The 23,467-nt window shown below is 33.9% G+C and overlaps 6 protein-coding genes across 8 annotated transcripts; 4 read left to right on the forward strand and 2 right to left on the reverse strand.

The window, feature by feature from the left end:
• Positions 1 to 1,706, forward strand: LOC7479113 (uncharacterized). 2 transcript variants are annotated; one of them, XR_002981325.2, is made up of 2 exons: positions 1 to 617; positions 691 to 1,706. XR_002981325.2 is itself a non-coding variant. In XM_024599229.2 (2 exons), exons 1-2 carry the CDS (start codon positions 585 to 587, stop codon positions 1,411 to 1,413), a joined length of 597 nt encoding a protein of 198 aa, XP_024454997.1. In that variant the 5' UTR covers positions 195 to 584; the 3' UTR covers positions 1,414 to 1,706. The 2 variants fall into 2 exon arrangements, 1 of the variants encoding a protein (XP_024454997.1); XM_024599229.2 differs by having other exon boundaries at positions 195 to 617; positions 850 to 1,706.
• Positions 1,707 to 4,529: 2,823 nt separating this feature from the next.
• LOC7494313 (uncharacterized) lies at positions 4,530 to 6,091 on the forward strand. Its single transcript, XM_002304940.4, has 2 exons — positions 4,530 to 5,113; positions 5,563 to 6,091. The coding sequence occupies exons 1-2, from the start codon at positions 4,681 to 4,683 to the stop codon at positions 5,619 to 5,621; spliced, it is 492 nt and encodes a 163-aa protein (XP_002304976.2). The 5' UTR covers positions 4,530 to 4,680; the 3' UTR covers positions 5,622 to 6,091.
• A 2,816-nt stretch (positions 6,092 to 8,907) lies between these two features.
• On the reverse strand, positions 8,908 to 10,140 carry LOC7494314 (transcription factor DYT1). Its single transcript, XM_024599913.2, has 4 exons — positions 9,958 to 10,140; positions 9,692 to 9,868; positions 9,405 to 9,581; positions 8,908 to 9,117 (listed from the first exon to the last, which is right to left on the reverse strand). The coding sequence occupies exons 1-4, from the start codon at positions 10,138 to 10,140 to the stop codon at positions 9,046 to 9,048; spliced, it is 609 nt and encodes a 202-aa protein (XP_024455681.1). The 3' UTR covers positions 8,908 to 9,045.
• Positions 10,141 to 11,477: 1,337 nt separating this feature from the next.
• On the forward strand, positions 11,478 to 12,927 carry LOC7490687 (pentatricopeptide repeat-containing protein At1g55890, mitochondrial). The gene has a single exon (XM_002304941.4). The coding sequence runs from the start codon at positions 11,534 to 11,536 to the stop codon at positions 12,677 to 12,679; it is 1,146 nt and encodes a 381-aa protein (XP_002304977.1). The 5' UTR covers positions 11,478 to 11,533; the 3' UTR covers positions 12,680 to 12,927.
• A 1,979-nt stretch (positions 12,928 to 14,906) lies between these two features.
• LOC7494315 (pentatricopeptide repeat-containing protein At3g13160, mitochondrial) lies at positions 14,907 to 15,914 on the forward strand. The gene has a single exon (XM_002304942.4). It carries the CDS (start codon positions 14,907 to 14,909, stop codon positions 15,912 to 15,914), a length of 1,008 nt encoding a protein of 335 aa, XP_002304978.2.
• Positions 15,915 to 16,372: 458 nt separating this feature from the next.
• Positions 16,373 to 21,157, reverse strand: LOC7494316 (uncharacterized). 2 transcript variants are annotated; one of them, XM_006383925.3, is made up of 6 exons: positions 21,019 to 21,157; positions 20,847 to 20,899; positions 20,112 to 20,513; positions 17,934 to 17,987; positions 17,408 to 17,533; positions 16,373 to 16,791 (listed from the first exon to the last, which is right to left on the reverse strand). In XM_006383925.3, exons 3-6 carry the CDS (start codon positions 20,505 to 20,507, stop codon positions 16,585 to 16,587), a joined length of 783 nt encoding a protein of 260 aa, XP_006383987.2. In that variant the 5' UTR covers positions 20,508 to 20,513; positions 20,847 to 20,899; positions 21,019 to 21,157; the 3' UTR covers positions 16,373 to 16,584. The 2 variants fall into 2 exon arrangements, with proteins under 2 accessions (XP_006383987.2, XP_024455680.2); XM_024599912.2 differs by having other exon boundaries at positions 20,847 to 21,024.
• Positions 21,158 to 23,467: the final 2,310 nt, after the last annotated feature.

The following is a 23,467-nucleotide window of genomic DNA, read 5'->3' on the forward strand; positions in this document are numbered from 1 at the left end:
TGAAACTTTCCAGTTGGTTAGGTAACAACGTTCTGTAGGATTAACCAATGATAATGACAGACCAACCAACGAAAAAAGAAGTTGCTCCTTGTAGTTTTCCTAAGCTTATAAAGTTGATTCCTTTTCTGTCACATCCATGTCTAACTTTCACACTTGTGTTCTTGAAAAGCAGACTAATCAATGCTCATATGACCATGAATTTCTTGTCCTTTTCCATGGACTAAAAAAGCGTATGCACATGCATGTTTTCTCTAAAATGGCTTGATGGTTGGTTCATTGCAAATATCTGAATTGCTCCCGCATTTGATAATCACGAAGGAAGATTCAATTAGATGGGTTATTAATGCCTAACAAATATATCCTCTTTCTTATCAGATAGGGATTGTATGGTTCTTGTACATAGACAATTGCTAGGTTTTGTGAAATGTGCAGATAAGGTGTTTCTCTTTTGTTGATATTCTTGCAGAGATCTGATTAGCTTATGGAAAATGGTTGCTGGAAACACCATAACATGATTATGTTTTAGTAGCTGAAGATATTAGTTGAGGCAGATTGATCATCAATGGCCTACTACAGCTCCTGCTATGATGATGATTATCAGAGTGAGTACTATAACGGTGAGTCTCTCGAACTCCTTACTATAATGCAATGGTTCTGTCCCAGATATTGATATTCAGTGGCTTATTCCAGCTACAACTATAATGAGCACCAAATTTTTGCCCATGATCCGCTTCCTTATTATGATTTACGATCGTGTCTCAAGTTTACACAAGAATTGCATGCTCTGCCTCTACTTTCTGTGAGCCTGTGTGTATTGAGAATGATCCTGGTCCTTGCTATCATGAACAGACGCGGTTCATTGTCTCGTATAAGGTCTCCGAGTTTAACGAGACTGAGTTCGAAGAATACGATCCAACTGCTTTTGGTGGTGGCTATGATCCTGCTGCAACTTACGGAAAACCTCTTCCTCCCTCGGACAAAATTTGTTACCCTAGTTCAACGCCGGATCCGAATGCCTTATCATTAATGGTGTCTCCTATGGATCGATTACAGCACCTTACGGAAAAGTTGAAGTCAATGAACCTGCTCCGAAACCTCGAAGTGAAAGGAAACCGCTTAGGCTTCCTGCTATTGAAGCAGCGCCGCTGTCCCCTTGAACATGGCAATGGCAAAGGAAATTCCCAAGAGAAGTCTCTAGTCTTGCATAAAGGTGAAGAAAGTGAGGAAAACGAGGGTGATCATCACGATTCTTTGCCTGGCTATGATGCTGGATATTGCAATGGATCAAGTGGAGAACTTGGTTACGAGTATGGCCAGGAAGTGCACAAATTCCATCAGGATATATATGGCTTGGAAGCAATGGACCTTTGTGAAAGTTATTTGGTTACTGGCCTTGTCTTTCTAGCATGCTAGGAATGACAATGATCGTCAACAAGCTACTGATTGTGGAAGTTATGGGAACCAAGGAAGGGAACTGCTGATTATCTATTTGGAAGCTGATCAAATCCTTATGCTGAAAGAAGGGATGCAGGCAGCAGCTATGGGAATGCTATCTATGTCCATGGGAGGCATTATCAAGAGGAAATTCTCTATTAACAGGTCAAGTATATATGTTGAGGATTGCTGGTCAGCTTGAGCATGTTGCGCGGTCATTTGTGCATCTTCTTGAATTATTCATCCATTCCAGCCAAAAGGGTGGGTTTTTAGGTCGTTTTGCAAAAATACGTCTTAAATAATGGACCTTAATAATCTGCAAAGGCTTCATCTATCTTCAAAATCCAATAATTATTAACCCGAACTTGAGATTCGATCCAACACAAAGCCTAGATCACGGTTTGAGCAAGTTTTCAAAAAAATTTAGAAATAAAAACAAAATCAATTTGAAAAAAAATTCTTGAAACAATCTTGTAAGAAGAATAAGAGGGTGGGGTAAAGTCAAAAACAATAGAGACATGGAAATCAAATTCATGTACGAAAATATTATCATTAGAGAGGAAGAAAAGGTCGTAAAGGAAAGGAAAGTGGATCTTTATCACTATGATTATGAACAGAAACCTTTGTTAATCGATATGGCAACCAATGGATTAGTACTATCATATAATATAATATAATACAATAAAGCTTTAAAGCACTCGATTTGTCTTTTTACCTTGGAGAACTTTGGGATGCCCGTGTATTAAAGAAGTCTTGATCTCCCATTAATGGCTGATTGGTTGCCCTTAATTTACTCTTAAGGGAGGCCAATTTGCATATTTTTTTAATTGAGAGAGAGATATCCCTTTGGGTTTGCACCAATGGCTAATGAGATGTGGTCTAATATTTAAGCCTTATGTCTATTCTTGTGCAAAAGATGATGTCATTTGGTAGATAAATAGGTTGCCAAAGGCCCTTGATGACAAGGATTTTACACCAGGATCTGTTTGGGAGTGTAATTATGTTTATTTTTCAAAGTGTTTTGAAATCAGTGCATCAAAACGATCCAAAATATATAAAAAAAATTTAATTTTTAACAAATAAAATTAAACTTTTTAAATTTCAAACCCTTTAACAAGTCAATAATAGTGAATTTATGTTAATTTAATCCTTCAAGTGTTGGCTCATGTGGTCATTTGTTAATGATTTTGCTCGATAAATGAGTTGAACTTAAGGAATATGATGGTGAGAACAAAAGAAACTTTGAATGCGTTAATCTAAATGTGAATTTTTGTTTACATCTCGATAAATGAGTGATATATAACATTAATAAATCAGTTGTTTTAGTTTGTAGATAATAACTATTATTTTAAATTTTAAATTAATCTAAAAAATATATGTATACACATATTTTAATATGTTATGTCATCTCGATAAATTGAGAACAATATAATCTACGTAACTCATGATTGGCTCGAGAATATTTTACCACAAGGCAATATATATATATATATACCTATTGTGTTTAATTAATCAAATTAGACGGATTTATTCAAGAATCTTAATTTGTCAACATTGACTACCAAATTAAAAGATCTTAAGCCAAATTCAATAAAAAAAGAAGAAAAGAAATTGACATGAATGATAAATGTTGTCGTTTTCTTAATGTACGTTTTTGGAAAACATGATAAACATGACATGTCACATACACAAGAAGCACCCTTCTTTGTACAGTCTTGATAAATATCCTTCTTATAAAATATTTTTATTGGTAGTTGTAATTTTCACTCAACAAACAGCCTGTATTTTAAAATATTTTTAAAATTGTTTTTTTTATATTAAATTAATATATATTTTGGATGGTTTTGAATGATTTTTATGCTATTTCATAATATATACGAAATTAATATATATTTCATAAATCTTTTCTCAGGAGACTCAATTATCGAATTGATAAAAACATAAGGACTAAACTGTAAGTTTTCCCACAAACCATATTTGCCATAGAGGGAAAAAACCATGGGGGAGACGAAAGAGAAGTGCTTTTCGAACCTCGAAGTATCCACCATGATCATTTCTTGCCCTTTTGCCAAGTGTCAGCTTTCTGAGTTAGATGCTTTCACCTCTCCTGTTGTTAGGCACAACATACTCTTTGGTCCCAACCTCACTTGACTCGCTACCAAATTTTATGTTTCCCTCATCACCCCTTTGTTCTTTATTACCGATGTTCCTCTTCGTATCCTGTCTTGCTTACTTTACTTATTTACCCTTCTAATATTGTTACCTTGACAAGTCTCCTATTATTTGTTAAAATATAGGTATTCACTATCATATGCTCCTCATGTAGCCTCTCTTGATAAGATTTATATCTGAACTTAAATCATTAAATGATAAAATTAAGAGGGAGTTTGATATAACTTTTATTTGTTGTTAAGTGCTTTTGAAAAGTAAATTTTGTTTGAAAAATTATTAAATTAATGATGTTTTTTTTATTTTCTAATGGTTTTGATGTGTTGGTATAAAAAAAAATCTGAAAAAATTATTTTAATACATTTTTAAGTAAAAAGTTATTTTGAATAGACTTGACGACCAGGTTGAAACGAAGTTTTAATATTATAAAAAATATTAACTTTATTTTTTTTATAAGTAAAACATGAATTCAGACAAAACATATATATACTAATAAATCAAGTGAGATCAAAGTTTTTCTCCTCAAATCTCATACTCATTTGAATTAACTTTGATTTTTATCAATGGCGTATAATTAATGTATACTAAAAACTACTATATGCAATAATGTTTAACAATTTAAAGTATATACATACGAATATGCATAAATATATTACTACTATTTAGTCAGATTATAATAGAAAAACGCAACCTATCATATATCTTACTGGATAAACATTGTGTTATTTTCAAAAAGGAAAGGGCCAATATCCATCAAATCGGACCAAATCATAATCTCAAAAAAAATAAAAAAAGAGGTCATTTAAGTAATTTTGTATAATTAACATTGAGCCCACCCTAAACAAGGTTTATCAAATCAAGGGCAATTTGGACAACAAATCTCGCCAGCACATAATTTGTAATAGGCCTACTCCCACCAGCCTTACATTCACGATCGTCATCACAAAAACTCACTGCCCCAGACTCGAACGGAAGCGAAAGTCCTAAAAACCTGACTTGAAAAACCTCAGACAACACCCATCCATCTGTTAATCTCTCTGAAACTCTGTACTTCATCTGTACACATAAACCTTAACAATGTCTCTGACACAAGTATCTTTCCTCCCTTTCTTTCTCTCCCTTATCTTCCTCCTCTCCACCATCACCACAACCACATCCACTTTACAAAACCTCCTTCAAAGCCACGGCTTACCAGGCGGTCTCTTTCCAAACAATGTCAAGTCCTACAGTCTTGACCAAGATGGTCGCTTAGAGGTGCAGCTAGATGGTCTATGCATGACTAAGTATGAGACAAGAGTGGTCTTTGACAGTGTGGTTAGAGCCAATCTCAGTTATGGCGGGCTTATGGGGTTGGAAGGGCTTATACAAGAAGAGCTTTTTCTTTGGCTTCCAGTCAAAGGTTTTGAAGTAAATGATCCATCTTCTGGGTTGATCTCTGTTGATATTGGTCTTGCTCATAAGCAGCTCTCTCGTTCTCTCTTTGAAGTTCCTCCTGTTTGCAAGCCTCAAGGTAATTAATTCATTTATGGGTTTTGCTCTTCTTTGATTTCTCTTTAATGGGTTTTTCTTAATTTATTTTAGTTTTGCTTGGATTGACTTGAGTTCTGATTAGATTTTGATGAGTATTTTTCTTCAATTCTGCTGTTTTTGTCTCTTTTCTGTTTTTTTTTAATCTCACTTTAGTCCAGAGAAAGATATAAATGGAAAAAAAATGCTGTAATCCTCTCATTCTGGATCATGAAAACAAATGAATTATACACACTCAAGTTGATATGTTCAAACAATTAATTGTTCATTTCGGTAAAAAGAAAAGGAAGATCTTATATCTTTATAAATGGAGAAAATTTTTCTTTTTTCGGAATTTAGCAAATTTGTTTCTTTTAAAGGAATTTCTAGAAAACATTTTGAAATTGAATATTGGAAAGCTAATTGAGAAATTAATTATGTGAAATATTGCAGGGGCTGCAGATCTATTGAAGAACTTTGGAAGGAAAATTGGAGTTCAGTTTCAGAGATGAAAAAAAAAAGAAGCAAATTAAACTCCTTCAAATTGAGACAGAACTTTTTCTTTCTCTTTTTGTTTTTTTGTTTTTTCTTTTCTTTTCTTTCTTGTTTGGATGCTACATAGAGTCTGTCAAAAAGGAAACTGGGGGATTAATTGCGGAATCAAATGGCAAACTTTTGGAATTCTTAGATTCTTAACTGATAAAAATATTTAATTACTTAAAAAAGATATTCAATGATTGTGCTGGTCTGTTATGTTCTTAATGTTTTGCTGAATTTGAAAGGAAAGGTTGTTCGCATCTGAAGACAGGGAAGCTGATGGGATATTTGAAATTTGGTGTGCTATATTATTCCCAACTAGCTTTGTGAATTTATAGCTATAAATTAGGCTAGGAAACATTAAATTCCCTAAATAATTTGTCAGGGAATGATTAATATAGCTAACTGCATTTACTTCTTTGTAAGATAAGGAAATTTGGCTTCATTTCTCTCTCTCTCTCTCTCTCTCCTTTCACTAAATCATTGTTATGTTCTTCCTAAATTTGATTTGAAATAGGGACGACAAAAATAATATTTATTTATTTATTGGAAGGTATATTTGACTTTGTGTTATACAATGGAAATTGTTACCTATTGGAATTGTTAAATTCGAGATTATATTATTAAATTTCAAATATCAAGGTACAAGGATTCGCCAACTTATGGCAAGAAAAACATAGATACGGAGGCGTATGTGAAATTTCAAGACATGAAAAAAATAATAAATTAAACAAAAGGCTGATTTGGAGTACGATTTCTTGTGGATCCAAGTGGGCACCAGCTTGGTTGAGCTAGAAATCCCAAAACCACTTCACATGCAAACGGCTAAAGATACTATTCTATAGATTTGAATTCTTTTATATATATATATAGTCAATAACGTACCGTGGCTGCAGTCTTGTCTTGTCTTGTTTTTTAAACTTGCTATCGGGGTGGGGGTGGATTGGATTCTTATTTCCATGATGAACGGCGCTGTGTTTTAATTTGTTCTTGATTTAAAGTTTGCTTTAAACCTGCAAATCATCCATGTTTCGACACAGAACTAATGGTTGCTGACAATTTACTTCGGGAAAAAATCACAATTCTTGCTTAGAAAATAGAAAGGGAGACAACAAGGGGATTGATTGATGCACGAGTCAATTTGGTTATAAATCGATTTAGATCTTCTTATATTTGAAAAATCAAAATATTTTAAACATTAATGGAACTCAAATGCTTATTTATGTACTTTGAATCAACTCTATTTTTCCTTGATGTTCTCTTGAATATGTGAAATATGAAATTAGCAATCTGAATTAGAAATTTAGTCCCACAACTCACATCATGGATCCATGCTTATCCAGCACAATATCATTGTCAATTTGATTTTCCAGCTCATTGCAATCGCATTGTTCGTGTCATTTGCTAGTTGGAAAATTGGTAAGAGCAGTGATTAACGAAGAAAGTATCTATCAATAGTTTCTTTCATTTAAGATAAAATAATGTAACGATTTGTACTGTGTAGATCTTACATCATCATCGTCTCAAAATTTCAAGAGTTTCTAGGATTCCTTTTTTCCTGAATCCTGAAGAAAAGATAAGTATACATTAGTTAAGTAAGCTGAATCCAACTAACCAAGAGCTATCTCCCAACTTCAAAATTCTTTGAAGAGAAAGAAGAATTCAGGCATCCTGGATTTGGTTTCGTCTCGTGACACGAATGTAACACAAAACCACTGCAACAATGGCTACCAAGAATCCACCAAGAATCACATCTCCCCCAGCTTCAGACTTATCAGAATGATGTCTTGCTATCCGCCTGATCCAGGGACTAGCAGGGATTACTACCCCACCTTCAGATGGTGCTGGACTTGGAGCAGGTGGCTGCGGTAATCCTAACACCGACAGATCAGCCAGCACAATGCTAAGGAGAAGAAGCCTAGCCATCAAGTTACTTGATTATTTCTGTGGCAATTCTTAAATATGTGAATGGAAGTCTTGATCTCATTATATATCCATGCACTGAGACAGCTTTAGATTTGGTCTTCCCTGTCAATATAATAAGAGGACTAGATAAGCAATGTTTGGTTTGAAAAGTTCGGCAGATGACTCCATATGTTGGACTGTGGATCTCTACGCAATATAGGGAAAGTGCTGCTGGGGGAGGTTTATGTAGGGAGATAGATGAATTCCACCATTCGAGGACTTGAATCTTAGGGAGAAGATGAATTCAACCATTCGAGGAATTGAATCTTAGGGAGAAGATGAATTCAACCATTCGAGGACTTGAATCTTAGACAGAATGTTGGGTACCAAACTACCAATGACCATGAGTTTACCATTGTCTTCTGTAATCTTGGGTTTCGAATCCCATTGTTTATCATGTGGGATTTGAATACACAGGTCTGCTGTCTTGATTCTTTAATTATTAGTACTTTCTCGAGGGCTATAATTAATTTATTTTCAATCGATAGACCGTTGTGTCTGTGCTCAACAGAAATGCTGTGTTAAATTTTTTTTTTTTTTAAATTGTTTTGTTGTAATAATATTAAAAATAATTTTTAAAAATAATTTTTAAAAATAAAAAAATATTATTTTAATATATTTTTAAACAAAAAATATTTTAAACTAATATCACAATCTCAAACAACTGTTAATTTATTTATAGTTTTTACATGAATTTCAACTTGAATCATGTATATAAAAATCAAAAGGAGATAAGTCCTAAAACTTAGTTTATAATTTAGTATTATGATAAGGGTTATTTTTTAAAATATTTTTTATATATAAATTTATTAAAATAATTTTTTTATATATAATATTATTTGGATGGCATTTCCAAACCACTTATATAGTCATTTGCATAACTGGTCTTTGGTTTGAAAGTTTGAAAATTGAGTTATGGACTGTTGATATCTCTGCAGTAACTAAACACGTAAGGTGGTGTGTGGAAAAGTTTCCACATCCTAGCCTATGTAAGGGTAAATTTAGGAGTTTAGTGGTGCGATTGATATTACATTTTGTCTAAATTATAATTTTAAAAATATTTAGTTAATTAATACATATTATAATTAGTTTTATATAAATATCACTAAAATTTTTATTTTGAAATCTTGGTTATATAAGAAGGTAGGCAGTGAATATTGTTTTCGACTGTTTTGAAGAAGTGCTAGTGAAAATAGACTTTTCTGCCTCGTCTCAGACACGACAAAAAGCATAAGCAGTTCTGAAAATATATATAAAAAATTGATAATTTTGCACTTTATGTTGAACATGCTGACTTGCATTTATATTTTGAACCACACAGTAGATGATACAGTGTGAATTTTCAAACTCTAAACGAATGTTCCTGCATAAATTAGCTAAATCAACCTTCATAAATTATGAATAATTCTGTAATCAGAAGCACTAGAAGGGTCTCTATATGCCTTTGATGATCTGTGTCAACAGTTCCTTGGTCTGCTGAACTGTGAGAGTATCGCCGAAAGCACCCTGAAATCACATAACATTTGAGCTTAGAAGACAGAAAAACTAACGAGAACTTAGAACACAGAAAAAGGTACATCAGAAACACACAATTATTGGAACATTCTCTTTCTGTTTTATCCTCTTTTTGTCTGTAAATATAGGAACCATGGTGGAATTCTTAGCCTGCTATAACAAGGTAGCCTCACATGTAGCCTTACAAGAACCTCTACCTTGCTATAAAACTAGTCACCTGTCATGGAGGTGCAGAGGGCATCTACTAAAACAAATGACTCTAAATTTTTGCTCCATACCTCAACACAGGCTGTAACAAGCATTGCTCCTTTAGAGGTAGTGACATTGCTGTCAATGAGTTCCAAGCCAAAGCAAGCCATTTTCTCCATCAATCTAGCGAACCCGCCTCTCTTCTTCTCCAAGATAATCTTGATCCAGAGCTTATCCCCTTCGATGTTAGTCACCTGAACATCTTCCTGCAAATATCAACAGAGCCAAACAAATACAAGTTAAGGTTAGAAAAATTACATTAGCAGCTTTTTTAGACTGGTGAAAAAGGCTGTATTGAAGTTTTTTTCAATAAAACCTTAATCCCGCACAGCTTCATTTCCTCAGAAGCGTCAATCTCATTAACCCTTGTCTTGAATTCCTCTTCCGACGATGATGCTTCCATTTCTTGAAGCATGTCAGTAAGAGCCTCCACATTTTTCTTCAGCTCTTGGATGTAAGTAATTGCATCCTCAATTATGGTGCCCTTGTTCATCTAAAAAACAGCCCAAGATTTCATTAGCAAATCATCATTAACTACACATGATCATGTCAAGAAAATAAAATCAAGATTAGGGTAATTACATTTGTGATAATAGGGACTAGTGCACGCAGTGTCAAGAGCCTGTTACTCAGCTTCTCTCTTCTCCTTCTTTCTGCATGAAGGTTCTTTGATTTGTAACCAACTGTATCATCATAACTAGTCCTCTTCCGGCCCATCCTTCCCCAACAACTGCCTTCTTGATCAGCTAAGCCTAACTCATTCATGGCTAAGTATTTCATTGTCATGACAATCGGTACTGACCAAGTGAGAGAGAGAGAGGATGAACTTCTGGATCAATACTACAACTAAAGACATTAGTCGTGTTCTTGGCTTACTTATAAAGCAGTTACTCACACAAGTGAGAAACAGAATCTCTGTTGTTTTAATTGTGTGTGTGAGAGAGAGAGAGGGAGGGAGGGAGAGAATACGGTTAGTTGCATGCAATTTGCCATTCTTTTTGGATTTTCTTTGTTATAAAATTCTTTCGACTGATGATGAATGGTTATTTGCAATGCTTGAGAGCGAAGAAACATAGCAATGTGGTAATTTCAACACAAAAACAATATTATAGTATTAATCAATGTATGGTTACGGCAATAACCGTGAATTATAGTTATGAATTAATCCGGTTAGATGAACTCGAGTCAATTATTTCTACTAAAATTAATCATGTTTTTATCTTAAAAAAATTATTTTTACTAGCACAATTAAATTAAATCGAGTTAATCAAATCACCTTAATATTTTGAGGTTTAATTAATAACTTCCTTTGTAATGTTTGTAATGTTACAAGAAGTGTGAAGAACGAAGGAGACAATATTGTGTCCTATTGAAGGACAGTTTTGTTGTCGAAAGTGTGCTTGGCCACGCTAAAGATGTGTTAAGGGGTGATGTTGTGTACCAAACAGATGCCAGAAACCAAATATTGTGTCGTGTTAAAGCTTTTTTTTTTTTTTTTTTTCTATTTTCACATAAATTTGGTAATCAAAGAAGAAAATATAAATGCTTTTTTTAATATAATTAATAAAATATGAATACTTTTTATTGCTACATTTATTGTAATTACAAATTATTCAATTATATATGAGGTAAAATAAGTACTAATAGTATACTTCTTCTGTCTTTGTTTCCAATAAATTGTTCTAAGTACAATATGAGTGGATTGCTTTTGTATTTCTTCTAAAGCCTTCTGTTCAAAGCTTTTTTTTTTCCCTTTTAGAATTATTACCCTTTTTTGTGTGTGTGAAAGACTCTCATACTCTATTTATTATATATATATATATATATGACTTTATTTATTATGATATAATTAGTTTTAATATTCTTATATCACTTTTATTATGCCTAATGCAGGCGTTAAAAATATTATTATATTTGAAAAAGAAAAAATAATAATCTCAAAACAGAGTCTATGAATATTAGTTGGGTTTGTATAAAATCAGACGCCTACTAGAACAGGGCTTAGGCCCAAGACATCGAACGACAAATCAGTCCAATTGCATAAAGAACGACAAGTCATGCATGAATCGTAAGGGGACATCTTAAACCCTACGAACCACACAACAGTGTCATTTTCACTTTGAATCCCAGGCCCCAGCCTCTCCATAACCCAAAAACTATGTCGGCTTTATCCCGCCTTTTCCGCAGCACATTCTCCACCGCCACCTCCGCCGCAGCAACCGAAAACACCATCGTCAGATCACTCTCTAACGAAGTTTTCAGAGAACGCAGCCTCAAACGTCTTGTTGAAAAATTCAAAAAAGCTTCCGAAAATGAGAGGTTTCGAACTAAAAGTGCCATTTACAAAGACACCATTCGCCGCCTCGCAGCTGCCAAAAAGTTTCGCTACGTAGAAGAGATTCTAGAGAACCAGAAGCAGTATCAGGACATGTCGAAAGAAGGTTTTAATGCTCGTTTGATTTCTCTTTATGGTTCATCGGGCATGTTCGATAATGCGCGCAAGGTGTTTGATGAAATGCTTGAAAGAAAATGTGCCCGGACGGTGCTGTCTTTCAATGCGCTGTTGGGGGCTTGTGTTAATTCGAAGAAGTTTGATGAAGTTGGTGGTTTATTTAGAGGGTTATCGGAGGAGTTAGAGATTGAACCGGATTTGGTTTCGTATAACACGGTCATGAAGGCCTTTTGCGAGATGGGTTCGTTGGATTCGGCTGTTTCGTTGCTAGATGAGATTGAGAAGAAGGGTTTGAAGCCTGATTTGATTACTTTTAATACGCTCTTAAATGGGCTTTATGCGAATGGAAGGTTTGATGCTGGGGAGAGGATTTGGCAGCGAATGAAGGAAAAAAATGTTAAGCCTGATGGCAGGAGTTATAATGAGAAGTTGCTTGGATTGGCATTGGAGAAGAGAATGAAAGATGCGACTAAGGTTGTTGAAGAAATGAAGAGCGAGGGGATTGAATTTGATATCTTTAGTTACAATGCTTTGATTAGAGGGTTTGTTAATGAGGGTGATTTGGAGGAAGCCAAGGGTTGGTATGGTGAGATAAGGAAATCTGATATTAAACCAGATAAATTGACTTTTAAGACATTGATTCCTTTCGTTGTTGAGAAGGGTGATGTTGCCTTTGCCTTTGATCTTTGCAAGGATGCTCTCTCTAGCAAGTTGGCTGTTAAGGAGGCACTGATACAACCTGTGCTGGATGCATTGGCTAAGGAGTCAAAGATCAATGAAGCAAAGGAGCTTGTGGAACTCAGCAAGGCACGTCGTTCCGATTCTTTGAAGTTGACATTGCCTTCAATATAGGCATGCAATTGCCTCTCCGGTTTCGTTTTTTCATCTGGTATACCTGCAGATGTTGAGAAAAGAAGGATTTTATGGAGCTTTCACAGTTAAATAATTCCAAACATCTTATAGCTTGATCAGTGGTACTCCACACTTTCTTTCTTAGTTCGGTTGTCTTTATTTTCTAGTGGTAGTCAATCTATGCTCTAACTTGTCATTGAAATTTTATAGCTTTGCTTCCATTTCTATGTCAAGTTTTTATTGCTGAATTAGTACGTGTTCTTAAGTTTATTCGTAAGTGAGCCAAATTGAAAATTCCGTCTTCAAAGTTTGAGTTTTGATTCTTCTTTTGGAATCACCTTATTGTGGGAAAGACTCATTGTATAAATGGATGTAACCTTGAAAAATTATGCAACCTTTTCACAATTGAAACTGCTTTCATAGATGGTTACCTGTCAATAACAATATCTTTGCTTATGTGACTCCAATATAGACGGTTAAAAAGTACATGGCAGGTGAGATTCTGCCAGCGTCCGGCAAAGTAACTTCCCTTGTGACTTCACCTGAGGTACATTCAACGGAGATTATGATTACAAGTCCTTCCCTTGATTCTTGGGATAGCTTGTAAATTTCTAACTTACTTTTATGGCACACTTGGTGCAAGGCTTAAGAAGTATGCTTCTTCCAAAAGAAAAAACCTGATTTGCCCTTGTCAACGTAAAAGATAGAGAGTGACATGATCTAGTGATAGTGAAATGGTTACAACTTACAAGGTCTGAAGGAATATACTTACAAATGATAATTAAAATAGATATATATAGAAAAGTAATTAATTAAAACTTAAGGGGAAAAATATTATGTAGAGTTGCTAATATTAGAAAAAATTGTTATAAGCATTTAAAATATATATTTCAATTAGTCTCAATTAAAATTAAAATACGCATCAAACACATATTTAATAAATTCATTTATAAAAGAAAAATCCAAAGCTAAAAAAAAAAAAACCAGTGTGTATGCAAAAGCCCCTTGATAGAGGAGTTACTCAACTATAAGAATTAACTTCAATATTAATACATATAAGGATGTTGATAATTTGATTAAAAGGAAGTATTCCCTTCTTAAAATTAATTACTCATTGTAATGATATCCATATTATATTGCAGATTCTTACTGGCTTTTGGGATTCTCAAAGAATCGGTATTCCACTCTAGGTTATCTTTGCAAAGATCCCTTCTTGGTGTTTTGTTGCAGGCATTTCCCATTGCTTGGAAATTAACTGGAAGCTTAAGCTATTTATGTGATGTATATTTTGTGACCTTCGGAGAAGAATCTTAATAAGCTGTGAAATCTGTTCACAATACGAACTCAAATTAGAGAATATAGAACAAAGATCTCAGAAAGCTTTCACAATCCAAACATGTTGATAGCTTACCGCATGAAGACCAAGTTCGCTAGATTCAACAAGAACCCATAGCTAGAGGCGAATAGGTCGCTGACCGACACGGTGATCAATTTACGTCCATCCTTGAAGCAATAGCCTTCTATCCCATCTTCAAAAGAGGAATCGATCGCTGGGATGATGGGCTAGAATTCTTGACCTGGGTTTTCGAGGCTGCTAGAGAAGGTCTTTTAAGGTGTTTGTCTCACGACATGAAGGCTTGTGCAGAGGCCTGTGGCCGCAATGACATGGTTCTCGTTGTCGCCTAGTAGGTCTGGCTGCGACAACATGCTTCCAAGCAAGCGAGGAAGATGAACTTGGAGCTCAACCTTCAAATAAAAGAACAAACCGAAGGAGAAATTTTACAGCAATTCGGCCTCCCTCGATTGTTTGAACAACCAAACTAAAATTAAAGGGTCTGTGTTTTTTTGTGAATTAGGAAAGGTGGGTTCTCTCTCTCTCTCGCAAGAGGAAGGGAGAATTGTTAACATTAAGAATCAAGAATGGGATTGATTGATAAGAATCAGAATTGTTGGGGGACTTAATTGGTATGATCGACGGGTGGGGATCCAAATGAGACATGCATATAGTACGAGGGGCAGATTTTTCCTTTCCCCTTTTGGTTTTAAACACCAACCATTACTAGCAGAGAGGTCTTGAACCCCTTTCTCTCAGTAAGCTCAAACAAAACCCAAAATGATCAAATCGTCCTCTGCCTGTGGCCGCCTCCATGGCATCTTCAAAAGATCTCCCTCCTTCAGACCGCCGGCCGCCGCAACCGCGACCAAAAAAAGAGGCACGCTCGAGAAAATGGTAAGCAGGTTCAAGAAATGCTCAGAGTCCAGCTCATTCCGGTCCCGCTACGACATATATGCTATCACCGTCAAACGCTTAATCAAATACAATCGACTCTCCATGATCAACGAGATCCTTGACCACCAAAAGAACTTCCCTGATATGACAAATGAGACCTTCACTGCGCATCTCATTTACTTATATGGGAAAGCCGGCATGTTTGATGACGCCCGCAAACTGTTTGATGAAATGCCCGATTTAAAATGCCCTCGCACAGTTTTCTCATTTAATGCCTTGTTATTGGCGTGTATTAATGCACGCAGGTTTGATGAGATTAAAAAACTTCTTGCAGATTTTAGATCTGAGTTAGGAATAACTTTTGACGTGGTTTCTTACAGTATTGCTATTAATGGCTTCTGCAAGATGGGTGATTTGGTGTCCGCTGAAATGGTGTTTGATGAAATGATAAAGAGTGATGTAGAGCCGAACTTGATCACGTTTAATACGCTTTTAAATGGGTTTTATTTGAATGGCAAGTTTGCAGACGGAGAGAGGATTTGGAGTCGCATGATGGAAATGAATGTCGTGCCTGATGTAAGAAGTTATAATGCAAAGTTGCATGCTTTGGCGTTGGAGAACAGAATGAAAGAAGCTATTGAAGTAGTTGAGGAAATGAGAGATAAGGGGCTTGAGCTAGATGTGTTTAGTTTCAATGCTTTGATTAGAGGATTTCTTAATGGTGAGGATTTGGAAGAAGCTAAGCAGTGGTATGGTGAGATGAGGAGGCATGGTTGCGAGCCGAACAGGGTGACTTTTCAGTTTTTGATTCCCTTTCTTTGCGAGAAGGGTGATGTTGGTTTTGCTGTTGAGATTTGTGAGGAAATTTTTGACAAGAAGTGGCATGCAAGAGCAGAAGTATTGCAGCTTGTGGTGAATAGATTGGTTATGGAGGCTAAGATCCAAGATGCAGAAAAGCTCGTGCAAGATGGAAAGAAACACAAATATGAACTTCTCATGCCTTGAAATTGCTTGCAAATGAGTGGTACAACGGTTTCTGTTAGAGTGCCAAAGCTTGTGGTGAGATGCAGAGAAAGATGTCACAAGCTCATTCTGCTACTTCAAGTTTTAGTCGAGAAGAGTAGCAATGTTACTGCTATAAATAACTTATCAATCATTGTTGTCCTACTATCCAAATGTTGCATAATAAGCATAAGAATCTTCAATTTTATCCAAGTCGGAATACTGCTTGAAGTTCATCATCATTTACAAAGCCATCAAATTCATTGTTCGTTAATTGCATTATATATGCGGTTTCTTGGGAGGCTGGTGCCATTACAACCTTGGCTATCGGCTTCTCGATCATCGAAAATGTTAGTTTTACCAAAATAAAGTACAATTCAATGTTTGTCATTCTTTTCCCAGTCAAGAAATGAAAGCCCATTAGAGCATTTCAATAGTTTGGTTCCTCCAATCAGAGAAAATTGATCACGAAAGGTTATTTTGATCTTCAAAAAAAGGATTTGTTATAATTACATGTCTGCGGGTAAATAAGCTACTCAAGTCTCAATTGGGTGTAAGATTATCATACAACAAGTAATAAACATCGTAGCAAATGAACAGTATTTTCTTCAAGAAGCTTCTTTATGTTGTTGTATATCATCAGGCACACATTGTTCTTGTACAAGCTTGCATCTCATGATTTTTCCTCAAAATCAACATCAATGATCTCAGGATCTGACTTTGAACTCCTGGTCCCTCTACCACCTCCTGAAAAGAAATCCCCAGGCCCTCTGCCTGGAAAGCCCCCCTTAGGCTGCCACACGATGTTACCACAGCCACCACAACGAATCACTTGGTTCTTGTAACCAACGAACTGTCTTTTACAAGCTGGACAAGCTCCCTGTCCAAATTTGACATATTTATAGTGGAACTCTATGCTAATTTATAAATTACCACAAATAAAGACATAAACAGAAGATGGTGTATTAACTTTTCAGCAGCTCAAGCAAATGTAATAAGCAGTGCAATCAAGAAACTCAAGATATTTAAATTCTTGATGAATGAAAGATGCATGGATTTAAGCCATTCGATCAAGAATTAAGCATGAAATTAGTAGTTTCAGAAAGTCAGAGTTCTAAAGGCACTTAAGGTGCACCAAGTGAAGAAGGGATTTTTTTTAAGAAGAAAGAAAAAGACAAAAGTTGTGCATTTCAATCTTTTTCAAAGACTCCATAGTGTTTGTTCAATCATCAAAATATCAGTGCTTTCAATTGAATACAATATGTTGTGTTCAATAATCTTAATCAAATAAGAACCAGCAACTCCTTATCAACTAATATCCCTAGCCTAATTCTACTAAACATTAAACAACATAAATAAGAAGTTTCCTCTGTTAAAAGGATTTTTTAGATTAATATCAACAAAATTAATTAATGACAGAACCAAAATATCCTTTCTATCAATTGTATAACCATAAAACAATATAGTCAAAAGCAATGTGTCATAGCCAGTGATACCTTGATAACAAGATTATTTGCCAAAGTCCCAATGAGAAGAGGTCCAGCAATCGGCAGAACCCATGTAGCAATTATGAAGAGCCGAAACATCCACCCAGATAATGCAAACCAGAGGAAAAAAATAGTCTAAAAGGCAACAAACAAAGCAAACACACTAAGTAATTCTAAATGTGAGCCTGAAAACAATTAGATAATTAGAAAAGCACAACCAATGGAAAGGAAATCACTTAATTCAAACTAACGAATCCAGAGATATTCATCTATTAAAACTCCTACAAATTTATATTTACACATTGCATTTTCCCCAGAGAAAAACAAAAAGGAATGGACTCCTATTAAACTAGTTTTAATAGGACATGCTTGGTGCAATTTCATGTTTACTTGTTGCATTTTCCCCAGAGAAAAACAAAAAAGGAATGGACCACTATTAAACTAATTTCATTAGGACATGCTTGGTGAAATTTAATGACAATAAAAACATTTTACTTGCAATAACGCATGGAAAGTACAGAGGGATTATACTCACAACAAAACTCCTTCCTATCGGGGTATTGAAAAAGTCATTAATCTGCTTCCTGTACTGCAAAGATAAAATCATTGATCAAACCAAAAGCTCAAATAACTTAGAATGACATTAAAAAAATATGACATCATCAAAACTAATACTATTCCAAACTGTGAAGAGTAAAGGAGACTTGTTTATGCCATTAACTTTATATTAGTGGTAGGCAGAGTTTTTGCCAATAAATTGTTAGTGTCCAACATTAAAATAAATTTTCAATGAAACCAATTAATCAAAACTAAATCTAAAGTCTGTAGGTTTTCCATAATCAATTGCATAATATGGAAAAATTACTATTATAAATTACAAATCCTAGAAAAGCCACCTGGGATGGGGCTCAAATCTTGGTTTTAAATCTTAACTGCATCCATGATAGAGGAGTCAAGTGGTCGTCACCAGCATTATGTAATGGTTGTGGATGTTTCTGTTAAGAATTATTAGCAACTCTATGCAACATGGTAGTACTGCACACGTTAACACAATACCCACACTTTTAGTAGTTATGTATAAGAAACTAAATGGTTTAGTAACTTTTTATGGTCCCTTACTATGGCATTTTTAGCGCATTGTATCATTGACTAGTGACTACTAGAATGTGTAGACCCTGAATATTCACTATGGTGGCAGCAAATATTCCTCAATCCATCTTTGAAAACATGTCATCAAATCAGCATATCACATAAATTTAACCTCAAAATCTTGTGAAATATGCAGCAACCAATATTTAATACACCTCTGGCTACCTAAAGTAAGAATTTGAAAGTTGTGACAGCAATGCAAAGTATGAAAAGAGCTTTATAATATAGGCTAGATGGGGACTGTGGGATGAGTAGTCACAAGCTTCATTTCTTCCAATTCTTTGAAAATGCAAATGAAGTAGCAACTAATTTGCTCCTTTTTCTAGGTGATTTTCACCGGGTATCATTTTCAAGGCTCTCTCAGGGTTATTAACCTCAGTATGTTTTGATTAATTTCCTTGATTATGAGAAGAAACAGAGAAGGAAATAAATATGTCATATGCATGATCTCATCAACAAGAAACTCAAGCAAAAGCGCAATTAAAGATTAAACTAACTTACGTTTCTGGTCCCGGCTTCAACACGGGAGCTAAAATGATTGTAGGTTATTATTTTTCATGTTAGTGTGCAAGCAACTGCTCATAATACAGTGAGGAAATAAATATGTCATGTGTATGATCTCATCAACAAGAAACTCAAGCAAAAGCTCAATTAAAGATTAAAATAACTTACGTTTCTGGTCCCTGCTTCAACACGGGAGCTAAAATGATTGTAGGCTATTATTTTTCATGTTAGTGTCCAAGCAATTGCTCATAATACAGTGCAACACTATGCATAAATATTTCAATTTGTTATATTTAATATACCATGGATCCATTATCGGGGGAGAGGGGGGGTGTATAATTATCAGAATTTCATGGAACTCTATTTTGTTTTAATCAACAGTGTCTGCATGTACTATTTTATCTTCATTTAGTTTTGATAGAGATTAGTTTATTTCAGACAGTTATGATTGCTCGTTATTAAGCTTACATTATCGAAAACTTATATAAGCTTCATAATGTGTTATGTTTTTTTCTAACATTCTTAATAATCTTCAGACGTTTAGTTTCCTGCATGAGGATTTCTACTAAGAAGTGATTCATTAAGCTTACTAATGTGAAGTTATTGGTTCTATAACTAATTTCCTTTTTTCTCACCAAAAAGTCCAGAAACCAAACCAATTTCCCAAAGAATAAATTTCCCAATTCCTATATTAATAATCCCTTACCATATGCTTATTGCCCGAGAACTTACTGCCCTCTACTCCAGTGTCATTGGATCAAGACTTTCTACTTTGTTTCTAGATTTATGATCCAGAGTAGTTTAATGCTTCAGTTTTCAAATTATTATATAGGATTGTTTGGACTCCATGACTTTCTATGGTCCTCGGTTAGACAAGCATGGATTAAAACTCACTACAACAGCCAAGCTAAACAAGTGTATAACAATTAGATGAGCAGATATCTTTTTCTTTCATTTTTTTTTCCATGTATTAAATTCATATACAGGAACAAGAATCATTTTTTCTATTAAAATCACAATATTAGACAGTGCATAAGGAAGGAGAAAGGGAGGAACGAACCCTAGGCCAATTTCTGTTAAAATCCATGGAAAAAGTGCGCCATCGAATACTAATATCATACTCTCTGTCAATCTCACGGGCACGATCAGAAGCAGATTGTGCTACAGCGCTGAGGCGTCGTGACACTGAGTATCTACGGTCAATACGCTCAGCAGTCTTCTTGGCCTCAAAAAGAAACTGCTCAAATCCATCATTGGCAGTGCGCCAAGCATCTTTTGCAAACCTATCAAAGTCACGTCGGAAAGCAAGTGCCTTGCCTGAATGGATGGAGGAGATTGGCCTGTGGATGCGGCATTGGAAAGCATATCCCGTGCCAGCATCAATAAAGGAGCTCGGGTGTGAATGCTTGTGTATGCGTGTGGGCAGCTGGGGCTGCCATGACAGAGCTGTAGCCATAATTACCTGGACAGAATCACAAAAACTGAAGCTAACAAGTCTGCCAATTTCTTATCACCACACTTCACAGCAGAAATCCCAACAAGCAGCCCCAAAAGATTACAAATTTTCATTCAAGAAACTTAACAGTCAAAAGGACCTCTTTCATTTCCACAAAATTTAACTCAAAGAAGCCTCATAAATCATCTTCGAATACATCAACCTTTCAACAAAAATAGAGCCCGCCAACCACTCAAATATAAGAAACAATCCCTTACTTTTCTCAATTTTAATTCAAAGAAACAGGAACCCATATAAATGCAACAAGACTTAAGAACACGAAAGTAAATAAATTTATACCTTTTAAGTGAACTTGTCGAGATAAAAGTGCAACACCCAATTGAGGAACTGACCTGAAAAATCAAATTCAACCATCAAAATTAAAACTGTTCATAATTTTAAAAGAATCCTTTTGCCTGGAATATGTGAGAGAAGAGGGAGTAGAGAGGCTGAGACAGTAGAGACTTCTTACGAGCATGAGCTAGGAAAACGATAATACCCTGTGCCTGGAGAATTTCTGGGGGCGGAGGCAGTTCCTGATTCTTGGGCCAGGAGCTTCCTAGTTATCCATAGAAAAAAAGTTGGATCATTCTGTGTTTGTCAAACCCTTTTGATAAGAGAAATAAATTGAAACAATATTAGTCCAGCCCATATTTTCCTATAAATCAGTCCAGCCCATACAAAAGAGATGCCATTTCTTGCCACTGTTAACTTATCCATGCACTTGGGAATTATTTATTATTATTAAAAAAAACTAGAGGAGAGTTTTGTTGTGTTTCTTCTAATAATATTTTTTAAAATTTTATTTTTTAATATTAAATTTATTAGAGATTAAATTTAATAATTGTTTTTCAATTTACTTTTATAAAATTATCTCAAACTCATGACTCGAACCACAAATTTGACGGGTTATTTTGGTCGACTCAAGTTTATTTTTATAATTATTTTTTTTTCTCAATTTCATCTTTTAATATTAGATTAATGGAAAATTAGACTTCATGATTTATTTCAGTCTGCTTTTTATGATGTTATCCATTTCATAACTCAAGTCACTAGTTCAGCGGGTTAACCCTGATTGACACAAGTTGTTTTTTATGCTTTTTTTTTATAGATTTTTTTTTCAATTTCAAAACTGGATTGATTGAGAATTTGGTTTCATAATTTGTTTTTATTCGCTTTCTATTGTGTTATCCTGGTCTCATGATTTAGGTTACAGATATGACAAGTTAACATGAGTTGACTAGAGTCCATTTTATGGGTTTTTTTTAATTAATTTTTTTCAGTTTCATCTTTCAACATTAAATTTATTGGAAATTAAGTTTTATAATTTATTTTTATTTGCTTTCTATTGTGTTATCATGATCTCAAGTTTTGATAAGTGAATTGATCGGTTAACTCAGGTTAATCTGAATCGATCCAATATATTGTCGTCTTAATGTTTATTAAAAGAATATCATCATAAATATTTATTTTGAGTCAAATTATATTCTTACTAATTATTCAAGTTGTTTTTAAACCCATCAAGATAATCGACTCCAATCATATTAATTCTCATTTTTTTTTACTAAAAGAATTAGCAATGCCAAGATAAGGACTTTTCCACGGAAACACCTTAAAGAATTTAAATATATTTAACAATAGTTTGAAAATCTCATGAACACTACCATATTTTACAAATATTTTAATCTATCTGTCATGTTCATCACCAACTTTAATTAAAATAGTTTTATCAATTTAATAACTTTTTTCTCTCGTAACATATGAATGCTTTTGATCACGTGAATATATCTTGTCTTTACAAACCAGAAAACAATAATCAAAGTAAATTTATTAACATTTCATTTCACGATTTACAATGAAGAATTTTAACATATTTGACATTCGTTTAAAAATCACGTCACCACTGTCATGTTTTTCAATAACTAATCTTTGCATTCATCATACGAAAGTCAACTTTTCTACGTAAAAATAAAAATAATATCTTTATCTTTGCATTTTAAAAGATTAATTTTTTTTTATTTTTTTACTTTAAATTAATATATTTTCAATTTTTCAAATTATTTTAATATACTTATATCAAAAATAATTTTTTAAAATAAAAATAAATATTTTTTTAATATATTTCTAATAAAAAACTTTTTAAAAAAATCATTATCACAATTTTAAACATCTAAATTAATATTTGTTTATGGACCTCTTGAATATAAGAAATGAGAGATTTGGTAATAAACATATGATATATAAATTGAAAAATACTTTATATGGCCTGAATCAATCTATAAGGTACATGGTGGAACCAGTGGTCATGGTTTAAGCAAGGAAAACGTGGATCACAATTTATTTACGTGTAAAGTATATATATATATATATATATATATATATATATATATATATATATATATATATATATATATATGTGTGTGTGTGTGTGTGTGTTTGTGTGAGAGATGATAGTTTTGAAAAACACCTAGATTTTAAGTGGTTTTAAATTATGATAATGATGGTGGTTTAAAATATTTTTTGCTTAAAAATACATTAAAATAAAGTTTTTTAATTTTTTACAAATCATTTTTGACATTAGCATATTAAAATAATTTAAAAATATATATAAAAATTTATCCTAAGCAAAAATAAATTCAAAATTTGATAAACACGCACCCTTTATCAATACATAAATTGCTGATAGGAGGTTATCTTTATTTTCTAAACAATAAATAAATAAAGGTGATACTAACTCATTTGGTTGTTTCACAACAAATTGATATTAAACAATAAGTCTTATATTAAATAGGAAAACTCACCATATATATATTTATTATAAATAGGGATTTGATTTACGATATTTTAATTTTTTTTTGTATAACAAAAATAAGTCTTATATTACACAGCCACGTACACCTTCATGTTCTTGAATCTTGAGG

The sequence above is a fragment of the Populus trichocarpa genome, chromosome 4, assembly GCF_000002775.5.
Source record: "Populus trichocarpa isolate Nisqually-1 chromosome 4, P.trichocarpa_v4.1, whole genome shotgun sequence".
Classification (NCBI taxonomy): domain Eukaryota; kingdom Viridiplantae; phylum Streptophyta; class Magnoliopsida; order Malpighiales; family Salicaceae; genus Populus; species Populus trichocarpa.

Excerpts from the sequence above, each read along its gene's own strand:
- LOC7479113 (XM_024599229.2), top strand. The coding sequence starts at position 585 with ATGATGATGATTATCAGAGTGAGTACTATAACG. Across the intron at positions 618-849 it reads TCAGAGTGAGTACTATAACG|ACGCGGTTCATTGTCTCGTA; the intron begins GTGAGTCTCTCG and ends TATCATGAACAG.
- LOC7494313 (XM_002304940.4), top strand. The coding sequence starts at position 4,681 with ATGTCTCTGACACAAGTATCTTTCCTCCCTTTCTTTCTCTCCCTTATC. Across the intron at positions 5,114-5,562 it reads TCCTGTTTGCAAGCCTCAAG|GGGCTGCAGATCTATTGAAG; the intron begins GTAATTAATTCA and ends GAAATATTGCAG.
- LOC7494314 (XM_024599913.2), bottom strand. The coding sequence starts at position 10,140 with ATGAATGAGTTAGGCTTAGCTGATCAAGAAGGCAGTTGTTGGGGAAGG. Across the intron at positions 9,869-9,957 it reads TAGTCCCTATTATCACAAAT|ATGAACAAGGGCACCATAAT; the intron begins GTAATTACCCTA and ends GCTGTTTTTTAG. Across the intron at positions 9,118-9,404 it reads TTGTTACAGCCTGTGTTGAG|GGTGCTTTCGGCGATACTCT; the intron begins GTATGGAGCAAA and ends ATGTGATTTCAG.
- LOC7490687 (XM_002304941.4), top strand. The coding sequence starts at position 11,534 with ATGTCGGCTTTATCCCGCCTTTTCCGCAGCACATTCTCCACCGCCACC.
- LOC7494315 (XM_002304942.4), top strand. The coding sequence starts at position 14,907 with ATGGTAAGCAGGTTCAAGAAATGCTCAGAGTCCAGCTCATTCCGGTCC.
- LOC7494316 (XM_006383925.3), bottom strand. The coding sequence starts at position 20,507 with ATGGCTACAGCTCTGTCATGGCAGCCCCAGCTGCCCACACGCATACAC. Across the intron at positions 17,988-20,111 it reads TTAACAGAAATTGGCCTAGG|TACAGGAAGCAGATTAATGA; the intron begins GTTCGTTCCTCC and ends TTATCTTTGCAG. Across the intron at positions 16,792-17,407 it reads CAAATAATCTTGTTATCAAG|GGAGCTTGTCCAGCTTGTAA; the intron begins GTATCACTGGCT and ends AAATTTGGACAG.